This window comes from Plecotus auritus (assembly GCF_963455305.1).
Source record: "Plecotus auritus genome assembly, chromosome: 12".
Taxonomy (NCBI): Eukaryota; Metazoa; Chordata; class Mammalia; order Chiroptera; family Vespertilionidae; genus Plecotus; species Plecotus auritus.
Window position 1 is genome coordinate 8,915,818 of NC_137778.1, and position 25,446 is coordinate 8,941,263.

Below are 25,446 nucleotides of genomic sequence, written 5' to 3' on the forward strand. Positions count from 1 at the left end.
AATCTAAGCCACTTAACACTTTAAGGTTAGTTTTGCTGACTGTCCCCTCAGGTACGTACCCTCATCAATCTAGTTTTAACAATTTAAAATGAATGCAACATTGACATTTTAAGCCTAAATCATGACAGGAAAATCAAAATAAACCAAAACCAGAGCAATCATACTATGAGTAAGACAAGGTACACAGAAACAGCAGGGAAGACCTCCAGGCAACTTAGTCTGCTCAAGGACACGCATTGTTAATTGCAACAGAAAGGCAATCTACAATAACAAAATTCAGCTGAAGATGAGCAGCTACTACTAGTACCTTCCAATAGCAGCCCAAGCCAGTGGCCTAAGAAAATACTGGATATCAATTTTTTAAAATAAATATGTTTTATTGATTTTACAGTGAGATGAAGAGAGAAGGAGAAAGGGAGGGAGTGAGAGAGAGAAAGATAGATGCTCAATCAACTGAGCCACAGCGGCCAGGGCTCGATACTGATTTTCAAACACTACCTTAGTCAGCTAATAAAAATCACTAAGAATGAGAAAGAATATCTAAATAGTTATCTGATTTTAGCAGAAATTCATAAATTATTTGACTGGTAATTTTTTAAGAAGCAAAGGGAATAAAAACCCTCACTCACTACCAAGCATTTAAAACAATCACAGATTCGGGAGATGGTTAGGAGGTCCAGGGTGGTGGGCCAGCATTAGGCAGGGTAGTGGGAGGCCAAATGCAGGGAAATTTCCCCGTGCCTGTCCTCCCCCAGAAGCAGCGCCGCTGCTCATCTCGGTCATTGCACTCCCATGAAACCCAAGTGCACACCAACCCCTTCATGCCCACCATCTCACGAGGCCTTTAGACCACATATGCTGACAGACCACAACTTTGTCACACTTGCTACTGGTGATGTTTACTGCCAAGGAGCCCTAGTTCTTGGGCAATCCTTGAGCAGTCACAGGGTAACGGGGACACTGGTGGTTCTGCTTGCATCCCACGTTTCTGATCTGAGGACTGTCCTCTGGAGAGTATCGAATAAGGAAATTGTGGGGACCTGATAAGTGCCATGTTGGTCTGATCTTTCCAAAAAGTTCCAAGGTCAGGTCACCCTCACCTCACTTCACTGATGGGTCCTCCCTCATCACAGAAAGTGTGTCTTCATGGATGTTATCCACTACCGAGGAGCTGTTTGATAGGGAAGAATTTCTGTGGCTCTAGATTCCAGGGAGCATATTATTTCTATATGGTTTATGTGTCTTCCAACCACCCTTTGAAATGCATAACGTCCTGTTCCAATACGAACACACTATAGCAGCTTTGTCAGGGCTAATCAGGGCTTACCAAACAGTTTATTCAATAACTCCTAAATTGCAGATAGTAACAAACAGTTGTCATTTATGTAACTTGAGCAGTAACACACAACTCACACCTATAATCCTGCCTTCAAATAATTTAGTTTGAATGCAAAACTAGGGCATCTTGAGGGAGGTGACCTTGAAATGTAGATTCAAGGTTTTGATTCTACAAAAACAACCCTCAGACTGAATTGATTTGGGGGGGATGTGTGTGATCCTTGCACAGGGGCCATGCTCATCTCTGGAGCATCCCAATTTTAGTATACGTGCTGCTGAAGCAAACACCTGAACTGATTTCTGAAGACGGTTCAGCCCCAGGCATTCTGGGTCAGATTTCATTTCTGAATACCTCGGGGAAATCTATCTACAATGATTGTACGCTGCGTTTTACTGAGAATCTCCAAGGTGTAGAAGAACATGAAACTCAAATACCAGAGTTGTTATCTCTATGGCCTTGGGGGACTATCTGAAAATTAATAGCATGTGTCAGCCAGCCTATGCCAGTCAGCCTGTGCTTGCTCAGGGCCCTCCAAGCTGACCATCGTATTGGATGAAGCCCCACTCTTGCCTGAAAAATCCTACACAAAGATATGATGGGTTGTCTTGCAACTGAGGCTTCTAATGGAGTTATCTGTAATCCTCAGTGCACCACTCTCCCCAGATTTGCAGCCATCACAAAGACCCTAACCAAACTGCAGCTGGTCAATAAAGCTGGATGCAGCTCTCTGAGGAAGTCTTGGAACCAAACCACAATGCCCCTTTGAGGTTTCTTAATGATCCTGACCCTCAGCAAACTCGAGTTTAATCTGACCATTTCAGTTTTGAGGTTTCCATTCAGCAAAAGGTCAGGGCACCAAGGCCAGCAAAGAAAGGAGAAAACGGCAGAAGGAAGCCTAGGTTACATGGGGAAGCACGCATGCACGCAATCATGAGAAGTTGGTGAAATGTCTGCAGTAACTATGCAATTGTTTTGTCTGTGTGTTGTCAGAAAATGTATCATCACCCTGGCTCTATTATATAAAAGTCTCCTCTAGTTCTTTTAAAGGGTAAAGCTGTGCCCTAACTGGTTTGGCTCAGTGGATAGAGCGTCGGCCTGTGGACTGAAGGGTCCCAGGTTCTATTCCGGTCAAGGGCATGTAACCTTGGTTGTGGGCACATCCCCAGTAGGAGGTGTGCAGGAGGCAGCTGATCGATGTTTCCCTCTCATCGATGTTTCTAGCTCTCTATCCCTCTCCCTTCCTCTCTGTAAAAATCAATAAAATATATTTAAGAAATAAAAAAATAAAAAAATAAAGGGTAAAGCTGTTAAAATAGTTGTGTCTACTTAAGGTTGACCAACTCAAGTGCCTAATAATGTAGAAATAAAAATCCAGTTTGAAGCACCCAGCTATTCCAAGATATAGGTTCTAGCCTTTAATGAGGTTGGTGCCTCATTTAACCTTGTCGGCAAAGTGAGTGGAAACAAACTTCCAATAGGCCCCTGATAATGGTTTCTATTCTTTCTAGAAGGAGCTTTGAAATGCTGATATGTATCAGTACTAAAATATGTAGTCCACATATAGTTCAAAGTATCCCTGAAAACTGTATTCAGTATTTTGAAACGTTTAATGAATAAAGACCCATTTCTTTAAGGTTGAGTAAACTTGCCAACATTTTGATTCTGACTCTCTCAGACCTTTCTGAAGCACAGCTGAGAACCCAATGCTGTCACACTCTGCAAACACCAGCAGCACCTCACCGGTGCCTCTGACAGAAACCCAGTTTGGCGAATGTCAGAGATATTTAGTTACTGCCAGTGACCACACCAACTAAACGTAAAAGTTGAAATCACTATATCATAGAGAGAAAACTTAATGGTTTATTTACCATACATTTACTATCACAAAGCAAATGATTAATTACAGGCAGCTTTTGAAGGAGCTAGGAGACTGTGTCCTAGAATATTTCAATTAATTCACTATGTTTGGCCAACTTTTAAGTCACCCTGAAGTATTTCCAATCCCTGGGCCAGAAAAATCTACTTACATCTTCAACTGTGTCTTCTGTAGTAGCAGAAGTGTGCAAGAAGTGGGTTATAAAAGAATCAATTTTATTTAATGAGTCAATTACTAATCTGCAATCTTTATTGACGATACCCATATAACTCCTTTAGGCTATTTAAAAATATACAGACAGAGCCTTCGGTGGATTGAATGTGGAGGTGATAACTATCAGTGAAGCACCATAAATGTTGGGAAAAGTGGGGGTTCTCAGTGGTAAGGTGTTGGGCTGTGAAAAAGTGGGGATGTTCAGTGATAAGCTGTTGGGCAGTAAAAAACTGAAGTCTAGCTCATTTGAGGCAGAATACTCAAAATGATGAGTAACTGGGCCTGCTTCAGCTTCTCTGCAGAAGAGAAGTCGAGTGCACAATGATGAACTGACTTAAGGTGTAAGCAAGGAATTCTGTCTCACTTCCCAGTGTATCTCATCATCACATATTCATTACAATTGTAAAGCAAGGGGGGGAGGGGAAGGAGGCCTGAATACAGCCAGATATTTTATCATTGGGGTGTGAGTCTACTGACCTAGCCCCCAAAAACTGAGAGTACTGTATTAACTAAAGTAATGCTTTGTACATAAAACAAAAAGTTTCTAAAACACAACAATGTTTGAATAGAAATGGATTCTAATTTGATTACTAGTTTCCAAACAAGAGACCAAAGCCTAGAGTCACAAATATTTGATAGAAAATTGAAACTGTTCTCCCATCCCCTAATAAAAATTCCTCAATCATATAAAAGTGAGAAAACTCAGTAAGTTTCAAAAGGCTTAGGTGTTAAGAAGCTACAAAGATACTGTAGTTTCTGTCTTTTTGGTAATCTCTTGTTTGAAAAACAAAACAACCCATCTTCTTTTTTTATTATGACAGTACTTCGAATAACTTAATTGCTGCTTCTAGACTACTGGCAGAGTGAGAGAGAGAGAGAGAGAGAGAGAGAGAGAGAGAGAGAGAGATAGAGAGAGAGAGAGAGAGAGAGAGAGAGAAGGGCCACAGTTAAATAATCAGGGGCTATATAAAGCAAGCTTATAGTTCTGGTTATCTGCATGGCTCTTTCATTTGAGACAAAACAAACACTAAGAGCAAATACAGATGAAGGAATGAATTAAACTAGGGGTTGTTTCCTTTTCAGGTCATGAATTCCGATATTCACACAATATTCTGCATTCACATAATATCAAGGGAATGCAGGCCCTTGAAACCTATTTAGGGACCCAAGTTAAGAGCCACGGAATTAAGCCAAATCTGTTTGAGCCTGCCCTTGTTGGAAGCTTAAAACTCAGAGAAAATCTGCCACTTGGAAAAAGGAGGAAGGAAGAAAAAATGCTGCAGGTACATGGAGTCAAGGGCTGTACAAAGCAAGGCCACAAAGCAAGCCAGACAGCGCTCCCAATGTGTCCTTACCTGTCAAGGGCTGGCTGAGTTCCGCCTGCACTTTACCCTTCGCTGATCCTTCCAGAGGTAAACCTCTGTCCCCTTTGTAGAGTTTCGGTTTAAATGGAGAATCTTTCTCTTTACCTTTTGATCCTTTAGGCCGGCCTGCTTGCTTCTTCTTGGATTTGCCATCCCCCTTCACACCCAGTAGTGGATGGACTTCTGTAAAAGGACAGACAGGCATGGAAAGGAATCCGTACACCACCAGCACCCCCATCACCCCAACTAAGCACATGGCATGCCACCTATCCAGGAGCAAAGGATGTTGCCCTTATATCCCAGATCCACTAATACAAAGAGAAAAATTTGCTTTATTATTTATAAAACTATAAAAAGAATGGCCATTAATTGAGAAATAGTTGCTTGGCCAAAGGGCACATATAGCCTACGTGGTTTGCACCAAGCCACAGCAGTTCTAAATGGAAAAAGTAGCTGAAAGACACACTGACACTGTACACACCAAGGCAGAACAGGAATACACACAACCATAAAGTCATGGGAGAACAGAAAAAATGGGCTTTGGAACTAGAGTCCCAGGTAAGAATCCTGCTCAACCACGTGATTATTAAGGCTCCCAGAGTCAGACTGCAAAAAGTATGTAGGAGGAAAGAGGACTGTCCAAGTCTGAATAGTACTTTACCACCTAATCAACTCTTCAGGGGCGGGTGGCAGCAGCGATGGAAATGGTGGCACAGTGAAACAAACCCAGAGCCAGATGTCAGAAGACTTACAGTGTGTCATGTCACCTTAGGCAAAGTACAGAGGGCAGAATCTCCCCATTTTGAAAGAGAAGTGAAAGCACATGAAATCATTACAAAGTTGCAAAGACTCATGGGAAAATTCCTTTAAGAGAAAATCACTGAAACAGGAAATTGCCAGATTGTGCGAAGAGTAAAAAGTGGGGTCTATCAGGCAACAGAGAGAAGAGGCGGCTCTTACCATCATTTGGAACTCCTTGAAGTTCTATATTGGTTGTTTTGGGTTTCTTCTTAGGTGGCTGGGACCCATCTGCTGAAGACTGCCTCTTCTTCTCTGAACTAGCTCCTTCGTCTATCAAGGAAGTTTGGACTGCATCCGGTGGGGGGCCATAAGGATTTTCTTCTGGGTCTTCTACCTCAGGGGCAATGGGTAAATACAATAGAGCCTTTGAATCTTCCAGCTCTTCATCACTATTTGGAATAAGATCAGAGAAGGGATTGGAAAAAAAGAGGAGACAGTTGCTTAAACCAACAACCCTTCCTCTAGGACAGAATCACCTCTATTAACCCTTCCTCTAGGACAGAATCACCTCCATGGATCTGGAATTCTAAGGAAGCCAGAATGAATGAAAGGAAATCAGACAGCATGATTAATAAAATCAGTAGTAAAATTAAATGGCAGAAATGAATTATTTCGGTTTAAGATTTTCTATCAGGGGAGAAAGGAAAGGATTTCGTGTACACAAAAGCAGCTATCTCTTGGGGCTAATAAGCAGATGGGACTGAAGGACCAGCCACGGGGAACTGAAGAGGAGGAGTGTCTCAAGGCCTAGCCCCCAAGGTGGCTCACCTGCTACAGAAAGCAGCAATAGGGTCCACACTGGTGACATCCACTTCTTCATCCTCAGCAGCATCAGCCCCTGCAGGACAGATACACAGCAGAGGTGTGAAAAGTGTAAAACTGCTTTTCACTCGTGGCTCAATGATTTTCATAAACGGAAATTCAGAAGAAACCAAGGAGGAGAAGCAAACAGTTCATTTATTTAATCATTCAACAAATATGTGCTAATTGCCACCATGTGCTAGGCATGGGGACTACAGTGAAACCGAGAAACTTGGGAACAGTTCTTCAGTAAAAGCCGCGTAGTCTAATTGGGAAGACAGACATTAACAGATTATTTCAATTCAACATAGTAAGTACTACAGTAAAGGTACGCTGAATTCAATTCAACACAGTTAGTACTACAGTAAAGGTATGTTGAATTCAATTCAGCATAGTAAGTGCTACAGTAAAGGCTTCACAGAACACAACTAGATAATATCAACACAGTCCAGCACATGCTGCATTCCCGGTGGTCCTGCTAACACACATGAGGTGTGCAAGTTCCCTAATATTACAAAATAGGGACCTAATTCCAGCACCATCAGGGTGATCTGTGGCATTAGTTATTCACTGACAGTGCCAACTGGGCAGAATAAGCATTCACACACTGAAACCCCCACTAGATATAAAGCCCTGTGTTAGACACCATGGGGATAAAAAGTCAAATCTTTATTCTCAAGGAGTTGCCTACCTGGAAGTTCAGAAGATAGAGAAAAATATCAATGATCACGATCATAAGAGAATGCCTATCAGACCTGGCACTATACTGAGTGCTTCAGGTGAAGTACCTCATCCATTCCCCACAACCCTAAAAGGCAGGCTCTATTATCACCACTCATACACACGAGGACATTCAGGTTTAAGGAATATGTGTTTTTCCCAATACAATATGACTCCAGAGCCTGAGCTCTTTACCTTCACTTTACTGACAAAGGAGAGACAACACATGATACAGCTGAGACTCAGCATGTATGGGAGCTTTGCTAAGTGCACAGGTAAATCCTCAATTAACTATCTGTAATTAATCAGGAAATGCAAAGTGAAATGTTAAGAGAGCGGGTGAATCCTAGTAATAATGCCCACGTAAGCCCTTAGTCAATTAAAAAAAGGTGACATTTTAGACTAAATGATGAAGTAAACTTTCAACACAAATTAAGGATGAATACTAAATAAAGCAATCAGTTTTCTTTTGAGAAATACTATCTGCAATGGAGAAATATTACCTGTCTGCTCCGGCTCACTCTTATCTTCATCTTCAATATCAAACTCTGATTCCCTTTCCTCGTACTCTACATTTTCATCCAACTCTTTGAAGTCTGGTGCAAAGGCACTCCAATTTTCCTACGCCACAAACAGAGTACATACCATCTGAGAAAGCAACAGTCTGTGCTCTAGCCATTAATCACATAAGTGAAAGATTCAAACATGAAAGCAACTTAGAATTTGGAGATCAAATTTGATGGGTAATGAAAATCGGGTATCTATAGGTCTTACTATATTAAGGTATTTCCTACCTTGAACATTCCAAGTTATTATTAACTGTAGTTCTTTCATTAAAAAAAAACAACTGCCATCTTTAATCTTTTTAAGATGTAAAACCAACTCCAACTCCCACTTACTCTTCTTCATTGAAGCAATAATCCAAAATCCAAACCTCCACCCCAAACTTCTTCGGTACTGCCCCAAAGAGCAAATAAGGCAAAATGACCAGAGTTCTACACACTTTCTAGGCTGCTAATTAACCATTCTCCAAGGTGTTAACAAATACTGCTTTATAACCCAAAAAGTGCAGTAAGTAAAGAAAATTCTAGGGTCCAACATCTTCAAATCTTTCATATATTATTAGACTGATTATGAGTACACCAATTATAAATATAATGAAAGGTGTTTAAAATAAAACCAAGATATAAAACAGAAACTGAGCTGAAAAAAAGAAACGCAAAAGAATAATCTCTCTCAGATAAAGAAACAGAAAAATGTAGCAGAAAGTCCACTAGACTTCTCGCTGAAAATAACTAGTAAATTCGCTATCGCCCAAGATCATCCCATCAAAATAAGGCAAATCTAGATGCACTGAACCTATTTAATTAGGTTACAAGATTCATATGCAAGCCCAGCTGGTGTGGCTCAGTGGTTGAGCATCGACCTATGAACCAGGAAGTCAGGGTGCATGCCTGGGTTGCTGGCTCGATCCCCAGTAGGGGGTGTGCAGAAGGCAGCCGATCAATGACTCTCTCATCATTGATGTTTCCATATCTCCCTCTTCCTTCCTCTCTGAAATCAATCAATAAATAAAAAGAATCATATGAAAAAAAGTAAATAAGGTAATTTTTAGTGTACTATTTGTAAAATTCTTGATAAGAAAAAGGGTTTCTAGTTTCAAAGTAATTAAACCAGAAAAATACTTACTACTTGATTTTGCGCCCAGATAGATACCACTCCACTAGAAATAGATGCTATGATGGGTCGAACAGGATGCCACTAAATTTAATGAAGGAAAGAAAAATCAGTTCTAAGAAGGAATCCACGATTGTCTGTTAAGGAAGTTAACAACAGCAACCTCTCATTCTACTCACAGCCACATCCAACAGGAGCTCTCCTCTTGTCCCGTGGAGAATCTTCACCAGGTTGCCTATGCTCTTCTCCCAAATGTACAGGGCGTGCTGCCGGGCTGACCCTGCCACTATGTATTCCCCATCCCCAGAGAAGCAGCATTTCTTCCACGGGGTCCTGAAGGACAAAGAAAGCACCCAAGGAAAGCTAGAACCTGAGCCCAGGTTATGAATCAGCACACATTCTGCTAGGTTCTGCTACCCACCTATTGACCAAGTCCTGTAACTTTTGCATAGGTTCAGGCTCTCCATCTCTCCCACAGGTTAGAATTTCCCTGCCATCATAAACTCGGATTATTCGATCTGCCGTGTTAATTAAAAAGCAACTGCAGAAAGGAGAAAAATCACAAGTCAGGAATCTGTTTCCGTTAACATTTTCTATTACAACCTGCTACTTAGAACAGTACCATGAAACAACTAATAAATTGGGGAGAAAATGAGTAAAGACCTAAGTAATGTACTCAAATACTTATGCATCTACCTGTCACATTCCAAACCAAAATTTAATTTGAAGTGAAGATTTATTATATACCTCCTGTGTATGCTTGAACCCTGCATGTGCAAACTAACAAACCAATCATCAGTACTGACTGAGATCCAAGACCTGTAAATTGAAACCAGCTTGAATTCCCAAGAATACAGTTAGATGTATATAAATACTTCATTTCTCTGGCCTATGTTATTCACAATATATTCTTCTTAATGAGTTCATAAACTATTTCAATTTAAAATGTTCCTTTTGTTTTTTACTGTTAATAACTTTAGAAATTTGTCTAAAATATATTATTGCACACCCTTCTTCCAGACTTTACTGACATACCTTTTCTTAATTGAAGAGAATTTTGAACATGAATGTCCCCTAAGCATGTATGGTGTTCCTACATGAAATAGGATGACTGTTACCTCTTTTATTGACAACCTATTTCTTCTTGTCTCTGTTGATATGTCTACTTCTAGCTGGATAACCAAACTTAGCAGAAAAACATTGGAAATTAAGGGGGTAAACAGGTTGGTTTTATGTGAATAAAGTGTATGTTCAGTTACTCTGTGAATTCTGTGACATCTACTCTAATTATAATAATAGCTAATCTTTACCCAGTGCTAACCATATGCCAGGCATTGGTTCCAGCACATATCACTCAGATATCCTTTCTGTAAAGGAACTGCCTGACAACCTCCTGATAAAGAAGACGTAAATGCTGGTTCAATGCAGTAAAATTAAGAACCAGATATTGACAATCTAATAACTATTTTTAAAAATATTTTTATTGATTTCAGAGAGGAAGGGAGAGGGAGAGAGAGATAGAAACATCAATGATGAGAGAGAATCACTGATTGGCTGCCTCCTGCATGCCTCCCAATGGGGATCGAACATGCAACCTAGGCATGTGCCCTGACCAGGAATCAAACAGTGACCTCTTAGTTAATAGGTCAATGCTCAACCACTGAACCACGCCGGCCAGGCTCTAATAACCATTTTTAAAGTAAACTTTTACAAAATTTTAAGTATAATATACACAAAAAGTGTAAATCAATGTATTTTTGCATTCCACTCAATTAAAACTGTCCCTAAAAAGACAAGGTCTCACCTCCCCTTCCGGGCAAACTCTATTGACTTAATGGCTGTGGTATTGCTTGTTCCAGTTGTTACTCTGAAGGAAGCAACAAGATCTTGAGAATCTGTTTTTAAGACCAAAATCTAAAGTTTAAAAAAAAAAAGTTAAAAGTAAGTAGTCAAGTAACTTACAGTAATTGGATCTGGCTTCTGTTTCTAAAACTAGAGACTAGGTAAAAATATAAACATCTTTATTCCCATGTATTCAACTTGATTAACTGGTACTGCCTTTTACCTCTTCAAATAAAGGATAGTGTCTTAATCTATTCTTAAAAGAGAATGTTTGGTGTTTATCACAATGATCAAAAAGTGGAAGCAACAAAAGTATTCATCAACAGATGAATGAATAAACAAAATGTGCATACATACAATGGAATATTATTCAGCCTTGAAAAGGATGGAAATTCTGGCACATGCTGAGCATGGATAAATCTTAAGGATATTTTGCTAAATGAAATAAGCCAGTCACAAAAAGACAAATACTGTATGAGTCCATTTATATGAGGTACCTAGAGTAGCCAAATTCATAAAGACCGAATGACAGTGACCAGGGGCTGGAGGGAGGGGTAGGGATGCGGGAGCAGGGAGTAGGGAGTTATTATTTAGTGTTTTGCAAGATGAATGGTGGTGATGGGTGCACAACAATGTGAATGTACTTAATACTCATGAATTATACACTTAATGGTTAAGGTGCTAAATTTTATGTTGTATGTACTTTATATGTTTTTTTACTGCAATTTTTAAAAATTGTCACTTTCTAAAGTAGCCATGGAATTATACTAGCCCATGTGCCCTAGTTTTTTAAAAAAAAAAATCAAGAAGCTTAATGGAACTACAAACTCTAAGCTTAAAAGGTACCTTAGCACTCATCTAACCTGACTTCTACAAAACTACAGGTTAAGCTAGCCTGAATTATACAATATTTACAGAACTAAGTATTTTCACCAGCAGTAATGTGACTTTTAAATTTTGTAATTTAGAAATGATCCTTCCTTAGTAGAACCCAGTAAAGGCCCTTCCATCTTTTTCTAGGCCACATAATCTCTGACCACTCTTAATCCAAAGAACAGAAATTATTAAGCATGAGAGAAAAATAAGCTCTATGTGCAGGAGGCACGCTTAGAGTGGGGGTAAAAGAAATTTCAAAGGAAGTAGCATAAGCACACATGAAATGAGCCAAAGCACAGGATGACTGAGGGGTATTGTGCTGGCTTCTAGGCTTACCTTGCCTTTTGCATTTCCTGTATAGATATATTCCCCTCGCCTATCAAAAGACGCAACCACGTTCAAGTCCGAGTCATCGTCTACCGGTAGAACAACATGTTTGGAATCTGAAAGGGTCAACATGACAGGAGCAGATTTCATGGGACACACGAGAACCTTGTTCCTGTTTAAAAATATGAATAGTACATTGGCTGTTGCTTTGGTATCAGAAGGTTGATACCCTCACCTACTCTTCTAGCCCAAGCAAACTGAATACGTATAGTGAAAGCCTAAAATCTAACTGTGTAATGATAGAGAAATGACTGAATAAAGTTACGGAATCCAACTTGACAAAATAAAATGTAACCACTAAAAATAAAAATGTAGCAAATTAGTAAAATATGTATAAAATTAAGAAAAATATTGATTATAACGATGTAAAAAATAGTATTTATGGACACGTAACATGCATATCTGCGCTCTGTGAGTGATAAAGCTTTATATAACAGCCTTTATACATAAAGAGAATTTGACTAAAAGAGAACCCAGAGAATGTCTGGGTAATGGAATGATTAGGTAATTCTTTCTTAAATGCAGTTTAATACTGAATGATTTCTTCTACTAAAGAAATCCAAAAATGGGGAGGGGGAAGGGCAGGTCAAGGACTAGTTATTATACTTATTCCTATCTTTGTCCATTTCCAAAGTCCTATGTTTAGCCAGCATTTCACTATATAACACTCTCCTTAAAATATATTTAGTAGAGCCAACCTAGACAGGAAGACTTTTTTATGTGGAAGGTCTAGGGATGTGTGAATTTGCTTCCCAAAACCTTAAACTGAAATTGTCATGAGCCTGGAGCTAATCCATATAAAATTAGACCCCACCCCAGGAAGAACAGCTCAGATTAAACATACTGATCTCTTGGATGATACTGGACTTTTAAGATGGGTGAAGGGAACCGAAACCTCTGGTCGCAGTCTCCTGAGAGAACATCCCACTGTGACACTATGTTATCAGTGGAAGCACTCACGAGCTTATGACCATCTCGACTCCAGCTGAGAAGGAAAGAAGAGTAACTTAGCACATGTTCTAAGGTAAAGTATATCATACCACTCTTACGGACAAAAACGCTTAAGTCACACATATTGCCCTAATTGCACAGGTCAATATTTCTTTTTTTAAAACATACACTCAAATCTACAACAAGCTCTCCCAACTAAGCAATAAATAAGCATGTTTTCTTGACATTTTCATATCTGGTAACAGAAGCACTTAACAATTCAAGATAACACTACAAGTGGCTCTATGAAAAAACATGCATCTATTAGTCTACAATCAGCGAGCCCTTAAGTGCTGATTTAACAAAAAACAGGTTATTTTCTTAGGGGTGGAGAGGGAGTATCTGAACTTTCTGACTGCTCCTGCAGTAGCACCTTCAGAGCTTAAACAAATAATAAAGGTAAGTATCTGTTATTTAAAATAATTAAGAAAGGGATGAATTCCTCCTGCTAACTACAGCTAAGCACCTGGACATTATATATAAACAAACAGAAGAAGACGCTGAAAGACAGAGAGAAGACAACTGGCTAGAGACTGCAGGACAGAGAAATGACATAACACTGGGTGTTCTTTTTGCTTCCCACGTCCCAGACCAAGTGATGGCGAAGCCAACAACATAGTAATACCAATGGACACACACACACAAAAAGGCTGAGAAGAGCCTGCTTTCTTTGACCAAAGGACCAGGAAAGGACAAACCAGAGAGACAGAAAACGTTTAGACTATAGTCACTTTACTCCAGCAACCACCACGGAAAAAACTGCAACCCCAGTCAACAAGGTTTAAATGGAGAGCCTAGACTTCCACTACGGCCCAGTTTACAGCAAAGCACCCTTCCCTCCCAGCTGGTGTGAGAAAAGCTTCGCCGGAAAAGCCAAACTTTCATGCCCACCAGGTGGTAAGGAGGATCTCAGCCACAGAATCAGTGCAGACCAGGTAGGGAACAGGAACAAAGCACTTCGAGCCTTCCCAGGCAGGACTGTATCAGCCTAGGAGGCCCAGTGGGGAGCCTGAATTTCCAATTCACCCAGCATATTGCAGCCAAATGAGAAACTTGGACTTCCAACCCATCTGGCAACAACAAGATGGTGCCCTCCCTTCCCGTTGGTGCAGTATCAGAGGAGGCCTGCTAAAACACAAGATTTAAATAATAAATAAGCTCTACATTCTTACAACACAACACAACACAACACCTAAAATGCCCAAGTTTCAAATGAAAATCCAATCAATCCAAGAACAAAGGAAATTTCAACTTGAATGAGAAAAGTCAATCAACAGATACTAACACAGAGATAACACAGATTTAGAATTATCTGACAAGGATTTAAATGCAGCCATCATAAAAATGCTTCAATAAGAAACTGCAAACATGCTTGAAATAAATGCGAGGAAAAACAAACACGAAAAGTCTCAGCAAAGAAACAGAAGATACAAAGAAGTACTGAAATGGGAACTTTGTAACTGAAAATTATAACTAAAATTAAAAAAAAAAAAAAAGGCTTGGCTGGCATGGCTCAGTGGTTGAGCATCAACCTATGAACCAGGAGGTCACAGTTCGATCCCTGGTCTGGGCACATACAAGAATCAACCAATGAATGCATAAATAAGTGGAATGACAAATTGATCTCTCTCTCTCTCTTTCTGTCATCAATAAGTAACAAATTTAAAAAACACACACACACTCAGAGATGGGTTCAGCAGCCAATGAAGAAGAAAGAGGAAAGAATCAGTAGCTAAAATTTAAAAATTGCTATTTGAATAACAGGAAGAAAACAAATGGGAAAAAATGAACAGAGCCTCACAGACCTGTGGGACTATAGTAAAGATCTAAAGCCATATTATCAGAGTCCTGGAAGGAGAGAAAAAAAGAGTAGGGATTCAAAGTATTTGAAGAAATAATGCTGAAAATTTCCCAAACTTGGCAAGATTATATAAATTTACTCTAAGACACAGAGACAAACTTCTGAAACTAAAGACAATGAAAAGAGTCTTTTTTTTCCTCCTTCAGCAAAAAGGATTTATTGGGGCTGGAGGAAGACTGCAATCCAGAATGTGCAGCCAAGGCCAGCCAGGTGGAGGTTTCTGCCCAGAGGAAAATGGAGGAAGTTCAAAGAAAAAAGTCTTAAAAGCATTAAGAGAGAAATGACACCTTACCTATATGGAACAATTCACATGATAGCAGATTTTGCATCAGAAACCATGAAGGTCAGAAGGAAGCGACACATTTTTTTTTTTTAATATATTTTTTATTGATTTTTCACAGAGAGGAAGGGAGAGGGATAGAGAGTTAGAAACATCGATGAGAGAGAGACATCGATCAGCTGCCTCCTGCACACCCCCAACTGGGGATGTGCCCGCAACCAAGGTACATGCCCTTGACCGGAATCGAACCCGGGACCCCTCAGTCCCCAGGCTGATGCTCTAGCCACTGAGCCAAACCGGTTAGGGCGAAGCGACACATTTCTTAAGGGCTTAAAGAAAAGAACTGTCAATCCAAATTCAATATTCAGTGAAAATATCCTTTAGGAACAAAGCGGTAAATCAAGACTTTGTCATCAGCAGACCTACCCTAAAAGAATAAATAGCTCAAGGAAGTTCTCTAAACAAAAAGGAAATGATAAAAGAAGAAATTAGAACATCAGGAAGAAAGAACAATGAAAAGAGTAAAAATATCAGTAAATAGACTTTTTTTCCTTCTTGAGCTTTGACATATGAAGCAAAAATCAAAATACTATCTTATGTGGGTCTCAATATATAGAGGAAATATTTAAGACAATTATAAACAAAGGAGGGTAAAGGGAGGAAAGGTTTCTTATACTTCATTTGAACTGGTAAAATGTCAACACCAGCTAATGGTGATAAGTTTTATATATACAATATAATACCTAGTCGCTACTAAAAAGCTAAAAAAATACTACAGGTAAATCAAAATGGAATTCTAAGAAATGTTCAAGAAACCCATAGGAAGGCAGGAAAAAGAAAACAGAATTGAAAACAGAAGGAAGAAACAAAAAAAGAAACCCAAAACCAGTACTTATCCAAATTTTGAAACAAAGGTTGCTAATGAGGACTTAGCAAGCAATATATCTCCATGGTTAAGAACACAGGCTCAAGAGTCAGACTTATGCCCAGACATTACCACCTTCTGGCTGTTGGATCTTTGGCAAGTTATATACCTTTCTAAACTTCAATCTCCTCACCTATAACACAGGAACAATAATAGTTACTACCCATAGGAGACTGTTAAATTAAAATCTATATATATAAAAGGCTAAGCGAGGTCAGTAGGTATGACACGCACTGACCACCAGAGGGCAGACGCTCAACGCAGGAGCTGCCAAGCAACAGAAACTTTGCAGAGTGCCCTCTCGCACTCCAGGACCCCTCGGGGATGTCGGACTGCCGGTTTCGGCCCGATCCCCACAGTCCAGGCCGAGGGACCCTGCTCACTCCACAGATGCCCTTCAAGCCCCGGTGCCGCCCTAGGTGCAGCTGGCCAGAGAGGGACCGTGGGAGGTTGGCTCCAGGGCATGTCCGGCCAGTCTCGACCAGTCCCGCCCCGTTGGCCACCTTCTAATTAATTTCCTTTCAATGTGCACAACCAGGCCTCTAGTATCTTAATAAAGCTGTTAAAAATAAGTCTTTATGTAAAACCACAACAATAAAAAAGAAATGAAAAGCAATGGAGCTGGAAGGGACGTAAGAGATCACCCAGGCTGATGCTCTCACTTTGTATATTAGAGAAAAGTCTTGCCCCAAACCACCAGTTCATTAGTGGCCAAAACTAGACTGGGATTCAGGCCTTCCCCCAGTCCAGTGCTTTACAATACTTCTGCTGCTTCTACTTAGACAAAAGGAAATACGTTATCGCTTAGTAAATTTAGATTTGATTAGGTGCTTTTTTTGGCCCCGAGTTCATTTAAAAGAAGTGCTGTGCCAAAATAAAATTTCCTAAATAGTCATCTCAGAGAGTAAGAAAGTAATCAATAGGAATTTATATTAAATCAGAGTTCAACTCAAATTATCTGACAGAAAGCCGTAATAACTATACAGTTCAATGAAGAAATGGACATGCTTTGGATAACTAAAATTGCTGGAATCAAGAACCTGGATAAGGTTGGACTAGACGACTTCCAAGCTTCTCTCCTAACCAAGATTTTTTATTTTAAATGAAACATCTTTATCACAAACATTATTACAGCTACAATCAGTAAATATCTCTTTTCAGTACTGAAATATTCTCAGACAGAGCTTTATACAAATCCATATATTACACTAAATTTCTCATTACAAAGGAACTTGAAAGACAAATGGCTTCAAGGTCTACATCAGCTATGAGTAATTACATTACTAGTGGCTGGATTAGTAATATTAAATATTAAAATATCTACAATAAGATGGCCAATTACACAGTCACCATTCATCCCCCTACTTTAACTCATATTAAACATAGTAATAGTAAAATTCCTTACCATAAAGAACAGACTGGATGGATATGTGCACTAATTATTTTAGCAATGCCTCTTGTCAAAAAATCCCAGATGACAATTCGGCCATCATTACAGCCAACTGCAAGCAGTGTGCCCCACCTGTTAAAGGTGCAAGTCAGGGCCATGCTGATACAATCCAAAGTTCCATCAGCTTCCTAAAAATTAAAACGAACACAAGAATACAGACAATAATACCGAGGTGTGCAATTATTTTGTAAAGGTTCTCTACTATCTATAGACACTTCTCTTGAATTTAAATCATGTTGTACACCACAATAATCTCTACGTACGTTCTTGTATCAATTAAACTAGTCAAAATGAAGAAATATTTCTAAAAGCTAACAGAATTTTTGGAAACAGGCGTGATCAATCCTTTACACTACCACTGTAACTTTGTACACACACACTAGAGGACACTTAGGCCAAATATAACAAGATTCAGTGAAAGAGTCATCCCACTGACCCAGTAATCATATTTTTTTAATTTATCCCAAGAAAAATAATTTAAAACAAGAACCCTAGAAGAGCCTATATGTGTAACATTAGAAAAGCCAAATAAATTATTTTATATTAATATCAAGCCATTTAAAATAATCATGGCTACAATGAAATATATTCCAAGTATTACACAAAACATTTTTACATTTAAAAAAATAAAGCATACTTTTAGCATATATATTGATTTATTACTATGTAAAAGCATTGATCAAAACTAGAAAAAATCTATATACAGGTGATGGTGCTGTTTGCGATTCTTTAATCAAAGTCATTTTTAATTTAAAGGGAAATTAACTATAATATTTACATTATGGTGAGATTTCCAGCCAATTGCCTATCTGCCTCCCCCACTCAAAACTGAACATTTAGTTCCTTATTATAGCAAAAGATATATCATCACATTTAATACTTGTCAAAAAAAAAAAAAGATCAAAGTGCATTTCCCACTCAAACACAAGAGCTCGTGAGTTATCATGTTCCCAAGAATCAGAATACTATACTCTTACCTCTGGATAATTCTGCCCAAAGGACTCTGCAACAAAGCAAAGAAAGAGATTTGATGGAGCACATAAGACATACCACGGATCCTACAGCTCATGAATGGTGTGTAGCAGTGACCTGCAAAATGAGGATGGGGAACTGAAGCCCTTTCCTATTTTCATTATCATATCAAGAGGGTACTTGCTTTTTTTTCCTCGTTATCTCATGTCTATAGATGAGTTCTCCTGAGGCTATATGACCTATGATATTGCAACAGAGTGAATGCAGAAGCAGATGTAAGAAAACTGCCAACTTCTATTTAGGCAAACTTTACAGAGATTTGTAAAAATGTAAAACAATGCCACTCTTCTCACTAAATTTTATTTTGTTGTAAAGTAGCTATTTCCCATAAAAATGTGTTATTTATGTAAACATGTAATGATGTTATTATGCTTATTTTTAAATAACAAACTTTTAAAAATCAAATCAGTCAAATTATCTTAAGTCCCAACTATTCTCTAAAATCTTTGTTAACAACAGCCAACCAGCAGTGATCATTCCCCTTATTAATAGCATTTAGGTTGTAACATAATCTGGCAGTTGGTTAAGCACATTAAGCAAACAACATTTTGGTACAAAAATCCCTGACTGCTTTCTCTATATTAAATTTGGTATTTAAACATTAGTAGTAATAAACATTTCAAGCTATAGATATGATACCGCCTGCTTGTCAGAAGTTTAATTTCAGCCCTAGCTGGTCTGACCCAGTGGATAGAGTGTCAGCCTGCAGACTGGAGAGTCCTGGGTTCAATTCCGATCAAGGGCACATGCCTAGGTTGCAGGCTGGATCCCCAGAAGAAGGTGTACAGGGGGCAATCAATGATTCTCTCTCATCATTGATGTTTCTATCTCTCTCCCTCTCCCTTCCTCTCTGAAATCAGTAAAAATATATTTCTTAAAAAGTTTAATTTCAGCAGCAGCACCATCTTTGCCAGTATTTATTTAGATTTTATTACAAGGGTTTTTAAACTATACACTGAGAACTACAGGTTCAAGAAAGCTGCTTTACATATAGGGCATCCAAATAAGATTTTATTTTAAAAAGAAGCCAACTGCTCTAATTGAAAAAAAAAAAAGAGTCTGGCCCTGGCTGGTGTGGTTCTGTTGACTGAACACAGTCCTGTGCACCAAAAAGGTCGCCATTGCGGGTTCAGTCCCTGGTCAGGGACAACAGACCGATGTTTCTCTCTCACAATGAAATTTCTTTTTTTCTCTCCCTCTTCCTCCCCCCCCCTCTCTAATTTAAAAAAAAGTCTGAAAACCACTTTCATTACATTTTGTCCTTTAAAAAAATTAATAGAGAACATCAAAAAAACACAGGCCCCATAGTTAAGAAAACCAAACGAAAGATGAAACTCAAGGTAACTAATTGTCAAAAAGGGTAATTATCTTGATTTATCTAATGTGCACACATTATTATGTGACTTGCTTCTTTAACAATATATATATTTTTCCAAATCAATAATATAGCTTTATGTTCACATGGTTGAGAACAAACAAAAATTTATTTAAAAATTAAAACCAAGCCTGGCCAGCGTGGCTCAGAGGTTGAGCGTCAACCTATGAACCAGGAGGTCACAGTTCGATTCCCAGTCAGGGCACATGCCCAGGTTATGGGCTCAATCCCCAGTGTGGGGTGTGCAGGAGACAACCAATCAATGATTCTCTCTCATATTTGATGTTTCTCTCTCTCTCTCTCCCTCTCCCTTCCTCTCTGAAATCAATAAAAAAAAAATAATAATAATTAAAAACAAAACAAATTAAAAAACACAACCTAAAAATATACACACTCAGGAAGGAACCGAGTGTGACTTGTGCTGTGTTGGGAGGAGGGAAAGCCACACAAAAGAATCTGAGAGAATCCAGAACCCAGGACCATTTTAATGCATGATTGCTCCTCAACACGTTACCTCTGATTTTGTATTTTTATGTTTTGGGGTGGGTTTCTTTTTTTTGAGGTTCATCCTGGTTAACAGGGGTACAATAGGAGTTTAAAGGAACACAGAGAGAAAGTGAACACAAAAAGACTAAGCTAGTTTGGGACACTTTGGTTGAAGAGTCTGAGCAAGAATGCCATCAAGCAGGGTTAGGAGAGCACAAGGCCTTTCCTCAGAACGCTCAAGACCACTTTTATATTCTCCATCCTCCCCCCAGCTACCATTTTCTGTCACAATTAGACTACTTAGGCCTGGTTAAAGACCATTAAGGGGAAAAAAAATGCCCAAAGGTATGAATGCCAAAGAGAAATAAAGCCAGGTCAGACCCTTTTTTTTTCTACCAGGATCCTTTCTCCAAACTGCCTTTGAGCTTTACAGGCCTTCCCAGCCTTCTTCCTCCCAGTCTCGTGATATGGAATAATGTCTATTCTCTAAATCAAGAGTGAGGAACATCGGGCATGCGGGCCGTATAAGGCCTGTGAAATCATTTGGTCTGGCCCTGCCAGGCATCAGGGGTGAATTAATTAAATGTTTGACCAAATACAGCAGGCTTATTTTTAAGTTGATCATTTTGTATGACCCATGAATGATGTTATAAATACCCAAATGACCCTTGGCAGGAAAATAGTTCCCCACCCCTGCTCTAAAGTGCTGAACATCCCCTCCTTAAAGACTTATCATGACTCTAAAATTTCATGGCCTTTTTCTCTCAATGTTCCTATTATTTCCTACTTGCCAACCAATTCCTCCCTATTGTAGCAATTAGGTCCAGAGTAGCAGTTTTCCATTCTGCTTCCTCAATCTAACAAGTGATGACGGAGTTGGTGGCATTTCTTTTAGAGAAATGCAACTTGTAGGTGTCTAGATAATTGAACCCACTACACCCCCCCCAATCCAATGCCATCATTACCATAATTACTACATTTCCTAGGCTCCAGTCTTGCCTCCCTCAACACTTCATAAAGTTGCCACAATCAACTTTCTAAGCCCCAAATCTCATCATTTCACTTACTGCTAAAAAATATCCCTTGCTGAACAATATACGAAACTCCTAAGAATAATTTTAAAAAATATATTTTTATTGAGTTCATTTAATTCAGAGAGGAAGGGAGAGAGGGATAGAAACATCAGTGATGAGAGAGAATCCTCCTGCACGCCCCACATTGGGGATCGAGCCCAAAACCTGGGCACATGCCCTGACCGGGAATCGAACGGTGGCCTCCAGATTCATAGATAAACGATCAACCACTGAGCCACACCGGCTGGGCCTAAGAATAATTTAAAAAAGCAATTTCAATCTGGTCTCAGCCAGTATTTTCCTATTTATCTTTGGCTAACTCTCCATCAGCATTTGGTTTAGAACCTTGTATAACCCACCCTAAGCACCAGCTATAAACTACTCACCATTTCCTGAACATACCGCACACATTTTACCACCACTGATCTCTGCGCTGGTAATTACCTCTCCAACTGTCCTTCTGGAAAAATCCTACTTCACATTTACTGTCTCGGTTAAAAGGCACTTCCTCTTGTAAAATCATCCCCAAATTTTATTGCCAGCCCCAACAATACAGAATTCATTGTTCTTTCAGCTGGTTCCCTATTATACACAGTTATCTTCTCCTAGGTCTATATATTTATCCAGGGCAAAGGCTGTGTCTTACTTCAATGCTTTTCAAACAGTAGGACCCAATCCACCATAAATGGATAAATCAATTTAGTGAGCCACAAATTTTTTAATAGATTAGCAGATACCAGAGGACACTTAGCGTTAACAAGGATTAAGTGTAATTTTGAAAAACTTAGTTATATATGTAAGTCTAAATAATGGGTTGTGATAGAAAATACATGTTTATTGTGAGTTGTGGGAAAAGATTGAAAAACTCATGTAACTTTGTATCTCCAGTGCATACCGCCAGACACACCTCAAAGGCTCAAAAAGTGGTTGCAGATTTAGTACCTTGAGTGTCCACATTAAGAACACATTATCAGTCATTTCCTGTATCTGGCCAGATATCCTTTAGCATGCTCCCACAATCACATCATTTCTGCTCCTTTCTCTTTTTGTCTGTAACACTAACTTTCCTGCTTTAAAACTCAGAGTCATCCCCATAGAGATTTGTACCTTTTGGACCCTGCCTTCTTTAATTTTATTTTAATTCTTTTTGTTTTGTTAATCCTCACCCAAGGATACTTTTTCCCAATGATTTTTAGAGAGTGGGAGAAGGAGAGAGAGAGAAAGAGAGAAATATCCATGTGAGAGAGAACACAGTGGCCAGTTGCCTCCCACACACTCCAACCACTGAACCACACCAGCCAGGGCAGACCCAGCCTTCTTTTAAATTGCATAACCTTCCAATACTAACTATTCCTTCCTAAGTTTCACCCTCATGAATTTTCTGTATTTAAAACACACAACAAACAAACAAAACCACCTTTTTCATGTGCTATCTCTTTGAAGGTAATAGCCTATCATCTTTCCTCTATATTTTAGTTTTTAAAACTAAGGGTCAACTCTTTCCCTCCATTTTGTCTCCCACACCTTCCTAAAATCATTGTAAGTTGGTTTCGGCTGCTCAAGTTGCTAAGGGGACCCCAAGCTGCTTAAGGACTAAACAGAGCAGCCCTTTTCCAGCTCCCAGTATCAAATGCTCTACAACTGGCTTCTATGGAAGACTCCACACCAACCTGTATGGGTAAATATGTGGAAAGCACTTAAAAATATGCCTAGCTCACAGTAAGTACTATATAACTTATTATTATCATTTATTTCTCTTCCTACCCCCTAAATATGGGTAATTGTCCAAGATTCTGTCCTTGTCAGTTTTCTTTTCTGCCCCTCCCACTTACTCCCTTGGTCTCATCTACTCACAAGGTTTCAATGAGCCCACCTGTAGGACGATTACAAATCCCTCTCATAGATGCTACCCTATCTCCTGAACCACAGATCCACACTCAACATGCAAAATGCTGCCTTTTATCAATATTCTTAAGTTATCAGCAATACCACTATTGGCTCCCATCATTCTTCACTCAGTCTCTTCTCCCCCTCAGCACCACACCGCCATATGCCATTGATTCTCACTCACATTCTGTCAACTCTGCTTCCTGGATATCTCTTCTTTCTGTTTCTAGCTTAGGCCTTCTATATCACTCACCAACTTTAGCCCTGCAAACTGGTTTTACACCCTCCAAGACTCAACTAAACAATGTTGTCAGATAAATCTTAAAAAGAAATCCGTAGCTTTGAGTTACTTACCAGGTCAAAACCCTTCAATGGACCTGCCAAACCTTCCTTAAAAAGCACAAACTTTCCAGCTGGGCATTCAAGAGCCTCCACAAAACTGGGGGCGCCAACCCCATCTCCTGACCTTCTCTTTACTCACAGTACCCACAACCTGGCCCAGCAGATAAATTCTTCAGGTCTTCTCTCACTGATGTCTTCAATCCACATTCCTAGGAAGCACTCCTCCCTATTCCGTCATACTACAGTCTGCCAATATTTTACCAATCTTAAATGTCCACTCAAAACTCCCAAGTCCTCCACAGGCTTTTTGTTCATGATAACATTTCTTCCCCTGCCCCAAAGGCATTCGTTCCCTCTTCTGAATGTTCTTAGCTCTCTGTAATGACTCTGAAAGGCCTTCCTATGTTCTGGCCTACCTTATGGCTATTTACATAACCTTCTTAATCTCTCTGCCTAACAAAAATCTCCTTAAAGGTAAAGACCATTTCTTAAGAATCTTTGTAGGCCCTTTGTACAACCAAAAACCACCTTCTGATTTTTTTTTTTTTTTAAGAGAAACATATCCATAAAGACAGCAACTCGTTTAGGAGTTCTGGAAACTCAGACATCCCTAGGCTACCCTGCTGAACACATAATGAAAGCCTCCAGTTTTTAAACAACTCGGGTGAGGGGAGAGAGGAAATGACTCAAACGGAGGGGGACAAAAGGCAACGACCTCGGTAGTTCACACCTCAGTGTTTTACACACCGTCCCTGGCAGTTGCGGAGCTTAAATGGGAAGTCAGGATAACTGGGTTCCAGTGCCAACTCTGCCATTTACTTATTTAGTGCCTTCAAGTCGCTACCCTCTGAGCCTTTCTTTCATCTGTTCAATGAAGGGTTTCATCTTAGAAGATCTCCCAAGTTCCCCTCCTTGGACCTCCCGTATTTCTACAAAAAGTTTTAACCTGTCCAGACACCCAAATCCCTGACAAGTCTTCAGAGCTTCACCTCAAGCCTCACTTCCTCCGATTCCTTCTTCTCCAGGAACTCTGGTCCTGCCTGTTCTGAGGTACTTCAGCACCTGTGGTCCTTGTCATCACAACTAAGTCACAAACTGTCCCTATCACTCCAAAACTAACGAGAAAGTAGCCTCTGGAAAGGCAATGCATTCCGCGTGGGCAGAAGCCGGGCTTCCTCCTGCTGCTGCTGCTGCTGCTGCATATCAGGAGCGCCCGGTGACCCACAGCAGAACTAGGTACCTCAGGTTGCAGCCTGAATCCCCTCCCGCCCCGGTTCCCTCTCTTCCAGAACCAAAGGATTCTTCTCTAAGCCGCAGCCATAGCATTCCTTACCGAGCAACTCGAGGTTCATCCCTGAGAACTCTGGACGCCTGGTCTCAGCTCCAGCGACGACGCCTTCCCCCCGCCGGCTTCTAAGACTGCGTCTAAAAGGGGGGGCGCTGCTAATAGCCCGGCGCTAGCTCCGGAGACTTTCTGGTTTAGAAGACCCTTCGGCTTCCGCTTTCTTCCCCCGCCTTCCCTGTTCGTTTCAAGTGGGCTGTCCAAATATATGCCTAACCAAAAAGAAAAACAGACTCTGTCGAAATCGTTTGATTATGATATTAATTAAGGAATAAAAATGTTTCCGTCACTTAGTACTTTGAAAAGCACAAGGACTTGAGGATGTTTCTTCCCGGGTTATGTACGTGAGCTAGAAATTTCAGGCATATAGTTAGACGACTAGTACGGCTCTGTTATGTGTTCAGCGGTGTTGTCCCGGGCGGCAGCATCAGCATCCGCAGGAAAGGTTCCGGGCAAACACGACTGACAGGAAAGCTGGAAAGGTCAGCCCCAGCGATCAAGTGTGGA

The 25,446-nt window shown here is 39.9% G+C and overlaps 1 protein-coding gene across 3 annotated transcripts in view; it reads right to left on the bottom strand.

The window, feature by feature from the left end:
• RBBP5 (RB binding protein 5, histone lysine methyltransferase complex subunit) overlaps positions 1-25,128 on the bottom strand; it is a gene marked incomplete at its 3' end in the record, with an annotated part of 27,956 nt that extends 2,828 nt beyond the window's left edge. Inside the window, exons 1-13 of one of the 3 annotated variants that reach the window (XM_080649419.1) lie at positions 24,931-25,128; positions 18,380-18,405; positions 17,358-17,530; positions 12,741-12,881; positions 11,846-12,008; positions 10,596-10,705; positions 9,213-9,332; positions 8,971-9,124; positions 8,804-8,875; positions 7,618-7,735; positions 6,362-6,431; positions 5,753-5,982; positions 4,784-4,975 (exon numbers count right to left, since the gene is read on the bottom strand). In XM_080649419.1, coding sequence (XP_080505545.1) covers positions 4,784-4,975; positions 5,753-5,982; positions 6,362-6,431; positions 7,618-7,735; positions 8,804-8,875; positions 8,971-9,124; positions 9,213-9,332; positions 10,596-10,705; positions 11,846-12,008; positions 12,741-12,881; positions 17,358-17,530; positions 18,380-18,405; positions 24,931-24,949 — 1,588 coding nt within the window. In that variant the 5' untranslated portion in view covers positions 24,950-25,128. Of the gene's footprint in view, positions 1-4,721; positions 4,976-5,752; positions 5,983-6,361; positions 6,432-7,617; positions 7,736-8,803; positions 8,876-8,970; positions 9,125-9,212; positions 9,333-10,595; positions 10,706-11,845; positions 12,009-12,740; positions 12,882-17,357; positions 17,531-18,379; positions 18,406-24,930 lie in introns of those variants that run through there. The other 2 variants (XM_080649420.1, XM_080649418.1) reach the window with 2 other exon arrangements.
• Between the last annotated feature and the right edge of the window lie 318 nt (positions 25,129-25,446).